The sequence below is a fragment of the Eublepharis macularius genome, chromosome 1 (genome assembly GCF_028583425.1).
Source record: "Eublepharis macularius isolate TG4126 chromosome 1, MPM_Emac_v1.0, whole genome shotgun sequence".
NCBI lineage: Eukaryota > Metazoa > Chordata > Lepidosauria > Squamata > Eublepharidae > Eublepharis > Eublepharis macularius.
Genome location: NC_072790.1, coordinates 224,198,134 through 224,215,613, shown reverse-complemented (window position 1 = coordinate 224,215,613; position 17,480 = coordinate 224,198,134). Strand labels below are relative to the sequence as shown.

Genomic DNA, 17,480 nt, shown 5'->3' with positions numbered 1-17,480 from the left:
GCGAGAGAGTGGATTGCTAGATGGGGGAAAGGCACTGGAGACTCACTCTAGGATTCAGGAAATGACCCCCTCCCACAGTACAAGTTTTTTTTTTTAATCGTTGGCAGTTTGGATCTTTAGGGACTACCTCCCCCCCCCAGTTCAGACCCTCCCCCCACACTCCTAGTTTATGTCCTTTACGACAGCCAGGAACTTTAAGTCCCCTTTAAGAAAGGTGGGGGTTGGGGTGAGGGGTGGAGACTGCTGCAAGTCCAGGGAACCCTTGGCTTGCCCACCTGCCTCATAACAATAGCTGCCCAGAGGGGGGGGGGGTGGGAAACGAATCAGAAACTCAACTAGGTGTAGAAAATATCTAATCCCTCCAAAACACATAAAGACCCTTCCTGCCCCCATCTGGGGTTGCTGCCATGCAGGACAGATATGCACCTTGGTGAAGTTATCTATTGTCCCATGCTCCTGCACATACCCTCTTAAGGCAGACAGGCACAACCCACAAGGTAAAGGTTTTGCCAGGACTCCACGTGTCCACTTGCCTAGCTGTACAGAACCCCCTTAAGACAGGCAGGTAGGCAATCATCAACCTCAAAAGGTGCAAATATCACATGCAAACCAGTGTGCTGAAACACTTTGTAAACATTTGCTTTCTTGCCTTGTTCATTTCAGAGCTTTCATAGAATCCTGCTGACACAATCCAAGAAGCAGCGCGTAAGGGCAATGTGCGGCAGGGGCTCCTCAGTCCTTCTGCTGAGTCTAGTGTTTATTAGGTATGCCAGCAACTGTATATTTCTGATTGAATGCTGACTGCCTGGAATCTGCCTGCCTGTGTGCTGAAGCCCAATGCTAGGATGCTGGAGTGCTCTCCACTGGTCTTCCAACCAGAAAGTGGCACTGTCCAAGAAGTAAAACTCATCCTTTGTGACTCAAAACATATCGAAGGCAATAATTGATGGGAAAATAGAGAGCCAGAGTGTGGCACAATGGTTAGTGTGTGGGACGAGGGTCTGCGAGAATCAGGTTCAAATTCACAGTCTGCCATGGAAGCTTGCTGGGTGACTCTGGGCCAGCCGCACCTTCTCCGCCTAACCTACCTCACAGAGTTGTTGTGAGGATAAAATGGAGCACATTGTAAGCCACTTTGGGCCTCATTGGGGAGATAAGTGGAGTATAAATGAAGTAAATAAATAAATAAAATAGTCCAATGAAGTGTAGAATTGGAACAATTGGATTTCTCAGTAGACAAAATCCATTCTGTTTGTTTCTTAAGGAAACATCCAGTTCTGTGAAGCTCTCCTACTAACAGTTGTGGGTAAATTAAACTTTGAAGGGGTGTGTGTGTGTGCACACCTCTTATATTCTGGCTCCCTGCCTATAAAATAACTAGATTTCAGGGTAAAATCAGACACTACCAGGGAGAGATTATCAGGATATTCCACAGGGTTTTTTTAAAGACTAAAAGCAGGCACACTTGGACTGGGGCCATGGCACTAAAGAAGGGATGGATGGGTTATGATATTTTTTTTTACAATTATTAAAATATTTATACCTCACAGTAAATCTCCCCAAGGAAGCAACAGTATTACAAAATAGCCATAAAGACAACAAGACAAGAATGACTGACAAAGAGTACTCTTCAAGGAGTACCAAATCCAACTGATCTCAGAACCAAAAGCCCTCCTAAACAGCTCTACCTTGTGTAGTTTCCAGAAAGACAGGAGCTTCTTAGACCTCCATGGGTATTCCAAAGTATTGGGGCCACAGCTGAGAAGGCTCTAGATCATATCAAGGGAGTCTGAATCTGGTAAGCAGAAGGCACTGGTAACAAAAACTACACTGACAACTGAAGAGAGTCAGTGAGTCTATACCGGGAGAGGCGGGCCTCCCCTCCAATTGTTTTCCCCATACAAACTGCCCCCTTCCCCAGTACCTGTGGGTGCAACTGAGACTGGGAAAACATCTAAATCTTCTCTAGCTGCCATTGGAAATCAAATTGAAACCACAGACCTCCCAACGTGCTTCTAGTTCTGGCATACGTCTGCACAAAAACACTAACAAATGCAGTAACAATCCTGCAATTTCTCCGTGCTGATAGCAATATTGAACTCAGTACTTTAGGGCCAAAGTACTGGGCACCTTAAAAACTCAATACTGCTATCAGCATGGAGATACTGCAGGATTGTTATTGCAATTATTAGTACTTTTCACAGTTATACACCAGTGAGTGCTTGATGTACTTCCTTAGCTATATATCAGCCTTCCAAGATGCTAACCATGACTAACAAGAAATTTCAACCATGACAAAAAAAAATCACCAAAACCATAAACTGCTAAGGCTTATTTTAAGTTGGCTCCTGGTGAAGATTTTTGTGAAAACAAACGCATCAGACATTACCAAATTTTGTTTTCCACAAGGCTATGTGGACTTCCAGTTTGATGAGTTATTCGGTAGTGTATCCAATTAATCGGCTATTTTCACAGGAATATTTGCATCACACATGCTCATTTTTTAAAACAATCCTGTACATTAGGTCCTTGTGTATCATAAAAACGAACTGTTCCAATTTTTTGGGTTACCATTTATGTAGGATAACTTTTTTGTTTCTGCAAGCCTGGCCTCTGAACTAACAGCCTAAATCTTCTCTCTGCTGATGAAGTTTTGCGCTATGGAAACATCTACCATGTTGTCTGCATCCGATTTGACACTCGTGAGTTGGGGCTCAGGTTTTTTTTGGGGGGGGGGGATAAATTCATGTTTCTTTGTTCTCCCCATCCCTCCATAAAATCCCTATGCTACATTTAAATTCAAAGTAATCACATAACAGCAACACTGATTTCCACTGGTCTACTATTCTCCTTTTCTTTTCAACAACAGAATATTCATGAACATTAAAACAAACAAACTGTAACTGACAGGGCACTGCCAGCTCTCAAGAAACAGTCTGTACTTAAGTTATTTCATATAGCATTTTACTTGCCTTGGGTGCATAGCGCACTCACCTTGTGCAAATGCTTCCTGAACATCTCCACCGACGCCAGCAAGCGAATCTTGGGGTAAGTGAGTTGGGGTGGAGCCGGCAGATGTTGACCTGACTGGCATTGGCATTGACCGGCCAGCCCCATGGGTAGGGGAGGTGTGTGGAGAACTTGCTGCCTGGGCCTAGAATAAGACATACAGACCAGTTCAGTCAGGACCTTTCCTTTGTGGAACAGCTCTTTCAAACCAGCGAAATGGCAACCATTACAACTTGACCCCACAAATAGATGCTCTAAGCTGACTAACAAATCCTTAGGCAAAATTGTCTCCAATAAGAAATCATTTCTTTAAGTACGAACTAAGGCAGTGATATTCAGAGGCATGGAAGTCATACGTGGGCTCCTTGATCAGAGGCTGTTTTGAGCACTGTTCCCAAATGTAGCACCCACCTCATGTTTCAGGGAAATGGGCAAGACCACTACCCAGTAGGGATTATAGTTTCCACTGAAATCCTGGAGAGACTGGAAGACAGATAAGATGCAAGCTTGCCTGAGCTGCATGACTCATGTCAAGGATGGAAGAGCCAATCCTCTCCAACACCTTCTCACCCCTCTCTACACCGTCTACCCTCTCATCCCAGCACCTGGATGTTCAGAGAAAATCAGGCTGGTTGCAGAGAAGGGAGACCTGGCAGCCGCCTGCGAAAAGAGAACCCTGGCCATAATGGGATGGTGATGATTCTACTCCCACTTCTCCTCAGCCAGCTTGCTCTCCTCCAGGCACCTTGGCGATCTCTCTCTCTCTCCTGAGCTGCTGTGCCTCATGGTGAGGAGAAAGTGAGATGGCAGAGAGGGAAGCCCGTCCCCTTACACCAGCTACAGTAAGGCTAGCTAAGATTCACCAGTGGTGGGAAGAGACAACCCATCATGCTCAGAGGTACTCTGTTCATTAAAAAGGTTACAATTATATATTTAATAATTATATCTTACACTATTGTGTGTGTGGACTGGGGCATGCAGTAGTCATACAGCTCTTTTCACTGATGGTAAATGCAAATCTGGCTCTCTCTGAACCAGAAGTGATTACAACTGGTTCGGGAATGCAGCACCTAGTGTGTGCAGGTGCATAAAAATAAGAGAGCGGTTGACTTGGGAGGTACGGAAGCAATTTCATAAGGATAAACAAGTCCAGATTTGCTTATGGGGTTTATACGGAGTTATAGCTTCTAAACCCATCTCGGGATTCTGTGAAGTTGAGACTCAGTTTTAATTAAGGATTCTGGGTTACCCCACCAGGTAGCTGGAGGGCTCAAGGTTAATTCAGACACAAGCATTCCGAGATGTCCAAAATGGTTTTGTAGTGTGTAAACCTCCCCCCCTCCCCAATGAACTTGCTGTTTCAACCCAGTAGGACAGAATCAGTATGTGGAGCTGAGCAGCTGCAGAAGAGGCTGGCTGCTGAGCAACTTGATAAAATTACATGTGGTCTTATCACCTAGAATAAGGGCTGTAATTTCTAAACTGAAGACCAAAGCCTGGGTTCCAGTGTCTTCCTTTAATCAAGAGGACTGAATCAAAAGATGGTTGTTGTGGGTTTTCCAGGCTGTATTGCCGTGGTCTTGGCATTGTAGTTCCTGACATTTCACCAGCAGCTGTGGCTGGCATCTTCAGAGGTGTAGCACCAAAAGACAGAGATCTCTCAGTGTCACAGTATCAAAAGATGTTGGCACTTGGTGGACTAGAAAAGTTGGGACTTTACTCACCCCGAGCCCTGACCTGGATAGCCCAGGTGAGCCAGTTTAGTGTAGCGGTTAAGAGTGCGGGACTCTAATCTGGAGAACTGGGTTTGATTCCCCACTCCCACTCTTGGAGCCAGCTGGGTGACCTTGGGTCAGTCACAGCTTCTAGGAGCTCTCTCAGCTCCTCCCACTTCACAGGGTGATTGTTGTGGGGACAATAATGACATACTTTGTAAACTCCTCTGAGTGGGTGTTAAGTTGTCCTGAAGGGTGGTATATAAATTGAATGTTGTTGTTATCGGACTTCAGAAACTACGCAAGGTCGGCCTTGGTTAGTAACTGGATGAAGAGTGGGGTTGCAGAGGTAGACAATGGCAAACCACCTCTGTTAATCTCTTGCCATGAAAACCCCACCAAGGGTTGCCATAAGCCAGCTATGACTTGAGGGCATTCTCCACTACACTCACCCTGAAGTGTTACCAAGAAACAATCAGTTGTTTAAGTGAATTCAAAGACACTATGGGATTCAGTTATATAAATCTAGTTGTATCGTTCTATTGAAAGGTTTTGACTTAAAAGACTTGCAAGACAATTGCAAGTTAAAGACATTTAACCTGAAATTGTCTTGCCAGTTTGGTTCCTCATTTAGCCCCATAGAATCTGTACAGGAAGAGATTACACACGCAGCAGATTGGTGGTGAAACAGGGGGTTCGGCGGTTCATCAGGAGTCAAGGCCACTCTGAAAAAGTCTCAGTATTACTCACTTCAGCACAAAGTCATTGCCTGCTGGAATGGCTGCATGAATCAGAGCCCTGCCAACAAGAGGACTCATCACCACTTCGACGGGCAGGTACTGGTTTTATTCCCCTCTCCACACTTTAAGCATTTGCAATCTCTTGTTATCATATCTCCCCAAAATGCCACATCCCTGACCCACAACGTTCAAGGGGGGCTGAAAAGTGGAGTTTAACCCTGTAGGAAGTAGTCTGCTTTCTGATACCAAAAGAGAGAAGTGGCGTGTGCGCGCGCGCACGCATACGTATCACGGGCATGTAGACGGTTTCCTCTGGAGCACCACAACTACCTTCCAGCAAAACATTTTCCTTTCAGTGTACAAGGAGTACTCACACTAAATGTTCTATTGTCTCCCAAAGGCATAGCCTGAAATTCAACATACATACAATTGGCATTAAATGATGCCTAAGTGGAATTTCACAAAGCGTTCTCCAGGGATCTAGTTGTCACACCTGAACAGATTTTAGGGAAGAGAATCTTCAGCTAGATTAGGGAGAGGGTGCAAAACCACAGGGGAGAAGTGCTGGGCACCAGACTGAGTTTGCATATGCAAAAACGCTTTAGGCCTAAGAACGCACTTGGATTCCCCCCACTAGTCCCCCAAAAGGGATTAATGGTACTACTTTAACTAGAAACAAATTGTGTTTGACAACACTGTGCTTACAAGGATGCAGAAAAAGACATCAGGCTCACATGAGCCTGTGGAGGAGATAAGACATGGGTGTGAACACAATGCAAATCAGAAGAGATCAGTTAGAGATGTCAGCTTAGTGGTACAGCATATGCAACTGCCTGGACGGTCCCAAGTTCAGCCTTCAGCATCTCCTGTTAAAGGATCTCAGGTAGCAGGGCTAGGAAAGGCCTTTTTTATACATGAGAGCTGCTGCCAGTCAAAACAGGCTAGCTGGACCAATGCCCCGGCTCTCAGCTCCATGTATTCTGTGCATCAGTGGCACAGCCTGTGGATGTAGTCCTAACAGAAGCCGTGCACAGTCTAATACTGCCTTTCAAATCAAGATGCCTTGAGCACATCATGTGAATGCCCAAGATGCCTTGGACATGCACATGAAAGATAAACCAAGATCTGCAAAACAACAAGCTGTTTGTATGTATATGTGGGACACCCATCTGCCTGTCAAGCACATACCTTTCAAAGGCACTGTGTTAAAGCAACTGGGGGTGGGATGGGAGGAGAAAAGGGAACAAGCCATGTGGGGCATTCTGCATCTGTACTCGGCCACTGCCCATCTACTGTGAATCTCACCATCATTTGAAAGTGGCCTCCGTCAGGCGGCACCAAGGCAACAGCAGAGCTCTCCCTTTGCATCATGCCACTGCCCTGACTTTGCTCCATGAGGACACTTCGGTTTATTTGTGTCTCTGTATTCTCGTACGTGCTTGTGGCTGTCTGGGGCAGAACACTCATGACTAATACCATGATTACCCCATTAAAAATTTACAGCCCCTGCACATCCTCCCTTATTCAGTTTGCGCTGTTTCATCTGGCCTTTATCCTTTTCTTTCTTTTTTTTTTAGGAGCAGCCTTCTCCCCCCCACCTTTGCTGCTATGGAAACCATGCCGTCACTGGAGCGGAAGGAATCCAGCAATACCCACCGAGGTGAAATGAAGTCAGCTTTTACACAGCTTCACTTGAGGAACAGTGAGGCCTGTACCAAGACAGCTGGACCCAAGGACACTCTGAGCTGTGTCAGAGTAGACACAGGTTCTTTACCCAGGTTCGCCCTTATGTAACCCCTGACACCTGCTGAGGTCCCCAGAACAGCTTCCCCAATCAGAGCCTCTCACTCGACAGGTACAGACATCTTTGATTAGACAGAGCACATTTTCCATCTGCTCCAGTTCTTTGGAAAGTGCTTTCTATGGGTCTACAAGACTCCCTCTTTGCTCACTTTTAGGATGCAGTGCAAAACCGTTATTTTTCAGGGGCCTTTTGGTTCGTGACATAACTTGTGTTTTAATGTTCTTTGGAGAAGCTATAGAGGCATTTATCTTGCTTTAAGGTGCTATGACTTCTGAAAATACATTTTAATACAGGATTTATGTTTATGTATAGAAAAGCGGCATATAATTTACAAAGAAGTCAAATGGTTAATTTTTTGCACTTGCCAGGGCAGTTCCATGACTGCCCCTTTCTCTGCTGCCTTCCTGGTAGTCAAATGCAAACTCAAGGGGCCCTTCTTTCTCCAACTCCAAACCAGCCAAGCCTCTCCTGCTCATCATCTAAGATGATAATTACATTCAATTTCATCCCAAACAACTCAAGTCAATGCCAACACAAATACAGACAGTATTTTGGGAAACGAATATGCCCTTCTAAGTATTCTGCCATCCTTAGCATGGAGGAAAATCTTTGGGTCAAGTCAGGTCAATATCCATCATCCCAGGTGGGCTGGTTGAGTAACACTCAAGAGTTTCAGTGGCCATCACTATAGTCAACTGCTTGGTGTCCTCCATCTACTGTGGGAGATTCGCATTTACTATTGCACAATCTGAATCCAGGATTACGGCCACTGAGTAACAGACAAATGGTTTGTTATCTCATGATAAGAATTGTGCAGGCAACTGCTGAACTCACTTCAACTATTGCAGTGTGTAGTCTTCGCAAAACAAAGCAGGCAATGTGTAGTGTATACGATAAGATGTTTCCACTGCAGAAGGGGCTTCTTCCTAGGTCTCTCGCAGGAAATATTGGAATTCCTAGGAAATGTGGAATTGTTCTAGTTTCCTTAAGGAGTGAAGCTGGCTTGGGACAGAACCACATCAAGGACTCATCTGGTGTTACAGAAAGACACTGATGGATCATGTAGTTCTGTATTTCAAAGGAAGAGAATCTTCATAATTTAAGCCCTCCAGTTATGACAAATGTCTCAATCTTGTCCCTGTAGTTTTATGTGACTTATTCTAGACCCAGGCAAATATTGATGCAGAATCATTAGATGGAGGCTACGATCTTAGCACCAACAGACAACAGATACAAGTATCACCTAAAGTTGGTGGGCAGTTTACATGAGTGAGTGCCAAACAATCCTTTATTACAAAGAAGAACTGTATTTTGAAGTCCGGATGTTCTTAGACAGATTCTCTCCTTCCCCAAAGAATTTTTTATTTCCCCCTCTCTCGTGCTTGATTCTGGTATTTAAATCCTTTACAGGTGACAGCCTACACACACTAAGTTGTGCACACTCAGAGGTAATGTATTAATCTAAGCTAATTTCACCGAATAGAGGAAAACAATCTGAGAGTAGGATTCTGACACACCTTAAAAGAAAGTCTCTTATTCATAACCACATGCATCCTTTTCTGACACCCACCCATCCATCCTGGAGAACCATATTTATTGGTAAGGAAGAAATGTAATCTCTCCCACAAAAGCAGCTATTTCATTAATTGTTATCTCAGCCTTCCTTCATGGAGCCCAGGGTGGCATGCACTGTTCTTCCTCCTCCTCTTTGCCCTCCAACAACCCTGTGAGGTAGGTTAGGCTGAGAGAGTGTGACTGGACTAAGGTCACCCAGTGAGCTTCCAGTTTGGTGTAGTGGTTAAGAGTACAGGACTCTAATCTGGAGAACTGGATTTGATTCTCCACTCCTCCGCCTGAAGCCTTAGGTGACCTTGGGTCAGTCACAGCTTCTAAGAGCTCTCTCAGCCCCACCCACCTCACAGGGTGCTTTGTTCTGGGGATAATAATAGCATACTTTGTAAACTGCTCTGAGTGGGTGTTAAGTCATCCTGAAGGGTGGTATATAAATCAAATGTTGTTGTTGTTATTATTATTCCATGGCAGAGTGGGGATTTGAACCTGGGTTCCCTAGATCCTAGCCCAGCTCTCTAACTACTACATCACACTGGCTCTCTTTCCCTGAAAGATATGGGTAGCATTGCTGATTTTGAAACAAAATACTACCAGCCATTGCACTAGCTTTCCCTACAGATCCATCCCAGCACTACCAGGGGAAAAGACCAAGAAAAACAACAAGAACCCTCTTGGGGCTTCTTTGGCAAGAGTCAAGAACAGAATGGAGAGAAGTGTGCTCCTACAGCTTTCCTGCCTTTTCACTGCTTCCCTCTAATGGCAATTCATTGTGATTGAAGTCTTCAAATGATAGAACCAACTGAAGCATGTTTGGACACTTCCAAGTTCTAATGTTGCTAGCAGGACAAGATAACCTTCACTCACATATGTTAGCATGAGGCCAGGTGCAGCTATATTATTAACTATGAGCATACCAAAATCTTACACACGCACACACAAAGAGGGAGAGAGAGGAGAGAGCATGTTTGCCTCAGATCCTTTGTAAGCCTGGGCTACGCTCAATTGCACAACACTGAGAAAAGATATCAAAGAGTAACTCTACCATCAGGGCATGACTTTAGAGCCATTTACCCAAAAATATACAACATAAATCCAAAGTTGATTAAAAACCTGGACAACCAAGCCAACTCCAGGATTCTAGGCAACCTATTTCAGGGCTCTAAGCAACCCATTTCAGCTCTGCTGGTCAGGAGACCTCAAGCCCCAGAAAGTCAGATGAAGTTAGACAAAAAGGCAGACAAACAGAAATCCTGGCATGTGGAGAACTGGGGGAGGGGAGTGAAGAGAACAGCACATGAGCCGTCCAATGACACCTTGGGATTTCCACGTAGTTTGGCTGTTTCTCCATTTTGAGCAGCCATGTGCTCCCCGCTCCATTCTTCCTCCCTCTTCCCAATTATATTAAGTAGTGCAAACAACCAGATTTAATGGTTGTTGTGGGTTTTCCGGGCTGTATTGCCGTGGTCTTGTCATTGTAGTTCCTGACGTTTCGCCAGCAGCTGTGACTGGCATCTTCAGAGGTGTAGCACCGAAAGACAGAGATCTCTCAGTGTCAAACTCAGTGTCAAAGTGTTTGACACTGAGAGATCCCTGTCTTTTGGTGCTACACCTCTGAAGATGCCAGTCACAGCTGCTGGTGAAACGTCAGGAACTACAATGCCAAGACCACGGCAATACAGCCCGGAAAACCCACAACAACCATCGTTCTCCGGCTGTGAAAGCCTTTGACAATATAACCAGATTTAATTTTACTGTCAGACGAGTGCAGAAAATGCAGTGCCTCAGGAGGGGTGAAGAAACCACAGGTATACATGGCTAAAACAGCAGTTCCCAATGTGGTCTGGTGGAAAGGTGGCCATCACCCTGCTAACAGTATGGTGAAGAAACAACATAGGAAGCTAAACTTGGTTGTTTTCCATAAGATTGATGGGGTTCAATTTTACAGACAACTTGGCTGTTAAAAAAAGTTTTTTTAAAAGTTCTGCAGAGTCAGGGCCAATTTGTGACTTCAGCTCCTGACTGGAAGCCAAATAAACTCTATCCCTCCACCATCATGTGGAAGTTGAAAAAGAAATTCCATTACAACTGAGCACTTTCCATAACACAAGAGGAAAAACTGGAGAGTGTAGTCCAGATGGAGAGTACTTGTGTTCTTAACAGGTAGGAGAGATGGTGGGAGGGGAGCACAGCTGTACATTCCATTCAATATGTCAGTCCAGCCTGATTGGACCAAGACATTTTGGCTTCTGAAAATCTAAATGGCATCAATTAACATGGGGCAGTTCTTCTGTTCCCATTCATGTCAATGGGGCTTATGCAGGAGAACTTCCTAGTGGATTGTGCCCATTCCTGTCCCATACTCTTTTGCTCTTAATGGGTATGTATTTCATTTTCCCTCCCAGTAGAGTGGCTTGCTAGGTGGATGGTGTTTAGAGTCTGAAACCTCCATCTTTATTTTTTGGGAGAGAGGATTTAAGGCATGCTACAGTGGGAGTATTCAACCATCGATGGAATTAGTGGAACAGGTCTTATCTGCTTCCCCTCTCCTGATCCAACCCTCTAAACCCCCTCCACCAAGTTTTGTTCCTGGGGGTCAGTGGACGCTCAAGAATAGCATAGGAGGGGAAGTGGGTGTCTGCTTGCGGGGGGAGGGACTGGTGGAAACTGCAATTCCTTCTTCCGCAAGCAGAAATGTCGTTCCATTAGCAGAACTGCATGGTTGGATACACCCCAATGTTAACTAAAAGTAATAAAAAAACAGAAAAACAACATTCCTTTGTCATACAGCACAGATGATAAAACCAGCCCTAACCCCTGACCGAACAAACCAGTTAGAGCAGCTATACCTTTGTTTAAAAAGCCCATCTAACCAAGTCAGTCTTGCAAAGCCTCTGGAAAATGAACAAAGACGAGGCCTTCCTGAAAGGTTCAAGAAGGCCATTCTGTAAGGCAGGAGTGCTATGGAAAAAGTTCTAGAGCTGGCAACAGCTCTCTTAACTTCTTGCATGATGGCACACTCCAGGGGCCTCAATCTACAGAGCGCAGCTACCACAAAGGAACATAGTAGGAGAGGTGGGGGCCAACCAAACGGCATTGTAAATCAGCAAAGAACTTCCTACTGATTTCAGGGACATTTTTGCTCCAAATGGTGCTTCACCTTATATATCCCAGTGATCTGGGATTTTGGACTGTACTGTATTTCAGAAGCACTCTCCATTTCCAGCTTGCCTCTTAAGAGAAATCAGGTAAGAACCCCCAAAGCAGGGGGAACAGGCTGCATCCAAAGAGACTGTCAATTAAACTTTTGGCAGGTCTGGCGTCCCATGAAGGTTATTTTTCCTCTCCTTTGTGAATGGCCATATTAATATTAACAACAACAACATTTGATTTATATACTGCGCTTCAGGATGACTTAACACCCACTCAGAGCAGTTTACAAAGTATGCTATTATTATCTCCACAACAACAAACGCCCTGTAAGGTGAGTGGGGCTGAGAGAGCTCCTAGAAGCTGTGACTGACCCAAGGTCACCCAGCTGGCTTCAAGTGGAGGAGTGGGGAATCAAACCCGGCTCTCCAGGTTAGAGTCCTGCACTCTTAACCGCTACACCAAACTGGCTCAGACTGGTCAATTACAAGCCACAGCAGCAAGTAAAACCTACCCTCAAAGTGGGAGAGTTTGAGAGCCTCAAAAAGTTTAATGATTTTGCTGGCAGTAGCAGCATAGCTCTAGCAGGGCCTCTCACACTTGGACAGGTCGAAGGGTGGAGGGCCAGATGAAGCAGCGATAGACAGCCTCACTTGACAACCCCACCCTGTAAAAATATGATGAAGCATTCAGAAATTTACAACAGGACCCTTCAGAAAAGATTATACATAAGCATTAGTGAACCTCCTGAGTTTTCTATGAAGATAGTTTCAGATGAGTAACCATGTTGGTCTATAGTAGATGAGCAAGATTCGGGTCCAGTAGCACCATAAAGACTAACTAGATTCCTACGGGTTTTCTATGAGCTTTCTCAAATTTCCTTTTTCTGTGAAGTTTGAGGGAAAAACCAAGCAAGTCTCAATGGTGCAGGGGGTAGGGAATGGCCAAAGCCAGGAGATTGGGGCAGAGTCCCAACAGGGGACAGAGTAGGGACTCTGCCCCAACAGCAGCAACAGGAAAACCACATGAGCCTGTCCCCCCATGGAAAACACTTGAACCTGGCCCTCTAACCTTTTATTTATGTCTTTATAACATTTTATTTTATAAGCCAGGCAGTCTCCTGGGAAGGGCAGCATAGAAATTTTCTAAATAAATAAAATTCTGCATGCAAAGTAGGTGCTCTTCCACTGAGCCACATCTCTTCCTAAACAAATAGAGTCAGCTCCCAAGCAAACCCAATTTTGAAGAAAAACAGAAAAATTAAGAACAGAAAAAGTCCTATGAAAAAAGATCCTATTGCCTCCCGTCAAAAGTTCTCCCTGCTCCAGCATTATGTTTCACATGGTGGCCAACCACATGCCTCTGGAAAGCCCACCCCGAGGGAATGAAAGCAGCAGTCTTCCTCTATCACCCCCCCCCCCAAACCACCAAATGGTGTTTAGAGGCTCCCTCTCTCTTAACAGGGATTTTAATCAACACCATCATTGCTAACAGCTGTCAAGAGACCTGTCTTTCAGGAATTTGTCTCGTTCCCTTTTAAAGAAACCTAAGCTAGTGACCACCACTACATCCTGTGACAGTGAAGTCCATAAATTAACTATACACTGAAATATTATTATTACTGGACATAACTGTAACTGGTAGGTGAATGTAAGATGACTCCCTCTTTCTTTCTTTGATGGCATATCTGGAGAAAAAAATCTAGTCTTGCATTTGACGAAAAGTTATGCAAAGGTGGGGCTAGGGTATCTAGGAGAAAACATCAATAGAGAAGAAAAGCATCAGACAGAAAGTGTTGGAGGGCCTCAGGCCAGAAGCCAATCCCTCCATGACCTACTAAAATAAAACTTGAAGCTTTTACAAACTTAACATGTATATTTAAAAAGCTGAGCACGTGCTTTCCTCTCCCAATGAAACTAGGGGTAATAGTAGCTTCTTGCTTACATGCAGGCAAAGCAAGTTTAGAATGAGTCCCTTGCCCCATTCTGAAAGCTAAACGCTGAAAAAGACATCAACATTGTGTTTACAGAAGGAAGGGCAAGCGTTTAATGGAAAGAAAAGGAAAAAGGATACCTTTATAAAAAATGCTCAAACATTACCAATGTCACACTGTACACTACAAGAGGCAAGATCCCTATGGAGACAAATGACACTGGATTTCTACATTGCTTTACAAGAGTTATAAAAATGCTTTTATATAATATAAACACACACTCTTCCTATACAAATGGAAACCTTTTCATGGCTTTGGGGGGGGGGGGTGAAAAGATCAAAGGAAGATAGGTCTGCTAAATCTCTTTCCAAGCACATTCACCAGGCCAAGAATCAGTTTGCTGTTGGCTGAGGGTACCGGGTTAGGACCTTAGCTGGCCATAGACAGGAGCTCAGCACCAGGACATACCCCGACAGTGGCTTCTTGGTTTATTGTAGAAAAGCAGAGCAAGGTAGTGGGCTCAAAGCAAAATCACTTACAGTGGTTGAATCAGGCAGGGGGCAAACAGGGGAAGAAATCAAGTGGAGTGAATGAGCTGTGGAAGATGGACACACTTGGAACATACATGAACCCCCTTAGAAAGCAAAGGTGGGATGACAGGTAGAATGACAGGGGCAAAAGACTCAGGCTGAATCCAAGTGATTACAGGCTAGAGCCCATTGTAGGACTTACTCCAGAAAGTGATTTTTTTAAAAAAAAGAAAAAAAAACTTTACTTCTCTGCCACTATTGCATCTGTTCAAAGTCATCCAGCAGAGCTTTTTTTTTTAAAAAAAAGTTTAGGAGTCTGCTTCCACTCTAGTCCATAGAAACTGTACACATGGAGGGATAGGTGGGATCTTGACAGTCCACTGTGCCCAATTCCCTAAACACTTTGGAAACAAAATCACTTGTACTTGCTCCATCCTGAGATAAACTCATCGTAGATAGGCTTAGACAGACAGAGTTTTCAGTCTGATGTGGACAAGAAGCTCCTCAGAGGAGTGAGGCTAACAGCCAGCATGCTGAACACTTGCTTTTCCTGGCTGCAGAGGGAGCCAGAGAGGAGGCTTTATTTTAATTACATGCCAGCCTCCTTCCTTCCCAGAGAGACTCCAAAGTAGCTCACATAGCTCTCCTCTCTCCTTTTTATCCATACAACAACCTGTGAGGTAGGCTAGGCTCAGTGGGCGTGACTGACCCAAGGTCACTCAGCAAGTTTCCATGGCAGAATGGAGGCTCGGACCTGGGTCTCTCAAATCCTACTCCCAACACTCTAACCACTACGCCATGCAAACAGCAGAGTCAGGGAACGCCTCGCTGAGGGAGTGTGCTGCTGTAGCACACAATGTGACCGCTTTTCAGAAATCATCCCCTGATCCCCTGACCTTAACCCCAGCAGGCTCCGTTCCACTATGCTGTTCTTGGGCAAGGGCTCAGCTCCAGGGCCTCAGGATTATCCAGATCCTTTTCAGTCTGATTTCTGGCCCAGTTTCAGCACTGACCACCTTAGCTGACCACCTATGCTGGAACCCAGACAGGGAATGCAAGCCCTGGTCAACTATCTTGAAGTTCTCAGCAGTTTTTGATACCGTCAACAATAGTATATTTTCAGACTGCCTAGCCAGTGTGGGACTGGGAGGTACCACTCTGTGGTGGTTCATATCATAACCAGAGGGTGAGGTCCATAAGGCTTTTTAAGCCTGTCTGGGGTGTGGGGGGGAGGGGGGATTAATGAAAAGCAGGGCAAACATTTTAAAATAAATACGTCAGTATCCTTTAAAAGTAAGTGGTTACATGAGCAAAGTAAGCAAAAAAGACCTGGTTTCTCCACCACTCAGATCTGGCACAGCTGCAGCAGGCGAGAGCAGCAGGCTGATAATCCCATGGCTCAAATGGCTACAAAAATAAAACCAGGGCATATTGTAATCCTACATGCTTCTCTCCCTAGCCAAGATTCATGGGAGCCCTGCTATTCAGAGGAGCGCCAAGCAGGACAAGGAAGTGGGGTCACTGGGAACTGAAATGCATTAGAAGGCCATGCTGGCTCACTCCCAAGGCATTCCAAGTAATTTAGGAACAGAAAACACATCTTGGACATCAAACTAAAAATAATATCAGCTTGCTGTGATATTTCATTCTCACACGCTTCACTTTTTTTCTGGACGGAGAAAAAGACACAAGCTCTGATGAAATCAATGGGAGCTGGGCAAGAGGAAAGGAAGGCCCCAACAGCGAGAATTCTAGAACAGGGAGCAGCCCGCTTGGCTGTCGGCTCAGACGCCTGTACACACATTTTCTGCAGAGCTGGCCCTCATTGTCCAGCTCCGAACAACTACAACTTTCCAATCGAAGAGTTCCTTAAAACCAGTCTCTAATTTGCTATTTTGCCAATCATACGTCCATCCTTTTGAAACCCAGTGAAGGAACGTTGTGTTTGTACCGGAAAGGATGCTGCATATTGGAAACTGCTTTACAGTGAACTAGACTGGTGGTCCCACTTAATTGAGTATGAATGTCTTAGACCAGGTTTCCCAATTGAAACCTGTTACCAGAATGGGCTTTTTTAAAATGCGGTGTGTGTGTGTGTGTGATTCCACCAAGGGCTGATTGGCGCACACTGCTAAACTTTCCAGGGCAAAGAGGACGTTCCCCGAAGACAGCTACCACTTTGGTTCCTCAGCTCCCAGGCAGATGCTCCATCCTAAGCCACAACTTGTCCCTGGGCTGGCAGAAGAGAGATTCAGCAGGACGAGTGGCTACCATGTCAAGTCAAACAGATCTTCCTGTTTTGATGAGCACCGCTGGGTTCCCATTAGATATTGTCAATGACGCCACGCTTCTCCAGAAAGCAGTGACCATCTCCTGTTCAAAGGAACAATAGCATAGCTTTAAGTTCCCAGTTCACGTAACACACTGGAGCTCCTTCTGCCCTGCTGCAATGTCTAATTTGGCCACAGGTTCTCCCTCACCCATCACAGCACTTGCTTTCCTAGGTTTGGCAACAAGCACAAGATGCCCAGATCCTGTCTTTGCTGGGTTACTATAACATGGGAGTAATGCATTGGCAAGGGAGATTAGGCAGACAAGTGGAGGGTGCTTACTCCTTCCCCTCATCATTTTATTTCATGCCTGCAACCCAAACTCCCAGCTACCTAAAAGGCTAGATGGTGAAAATGCACAATAAACAAACAAATATCCCCAGCAGGGAAAAGAAGCTCAGCCCGGGTGAAAAATGGCTAGGGGAGGAGCAAGGTCTGAGCAGGGGAAAGGCAGCTGGGAAAGGGTTAAACACACTTGTGCACTCACCAGCTATCTTTTCTAAATAATTCTAAACAATCCCACCCTCACATACCATACTTCAGCCAAAAACAGGCATAGGAATTAGCATCTGCAGTGGTAAAGTGCCATTTGGACGTTATCTTAAGCTTCAGGGGCAGCCACAGATATTTGGCACAGCCAGGGCTTTTTTTCAGGGGGAACGCAGGGGAATGGAGTTCCGGAACCTCTTGAAAATGGTCA

At 45.1% G+C, this 17,480-nt stretch overlaps 1 protein-coding gene across 1 annotated transcript in view; it reads right to left on the bottom strand.

Annotated features, from left to right (window-relative positions):
• The window catches only part of DTNB (dystrobrevin beta), a 150,820-nt gene that overhangs the window by 12,402 nt on the left and 120,938 nt on the right, over positions 1 to 17,480 (bottom strand). The window contains exon 19 of the mRNA XM_054989090.1: positions 2,995 to 3,154. Within this exon, the coding sequence (XP_054845065.1) occupies positions 2,995 to 3,154 (160 nt within the window). The remainder of the gene's footprint in view (positions 1 to 2,994; positions 3,155 to 17,480) is intronic.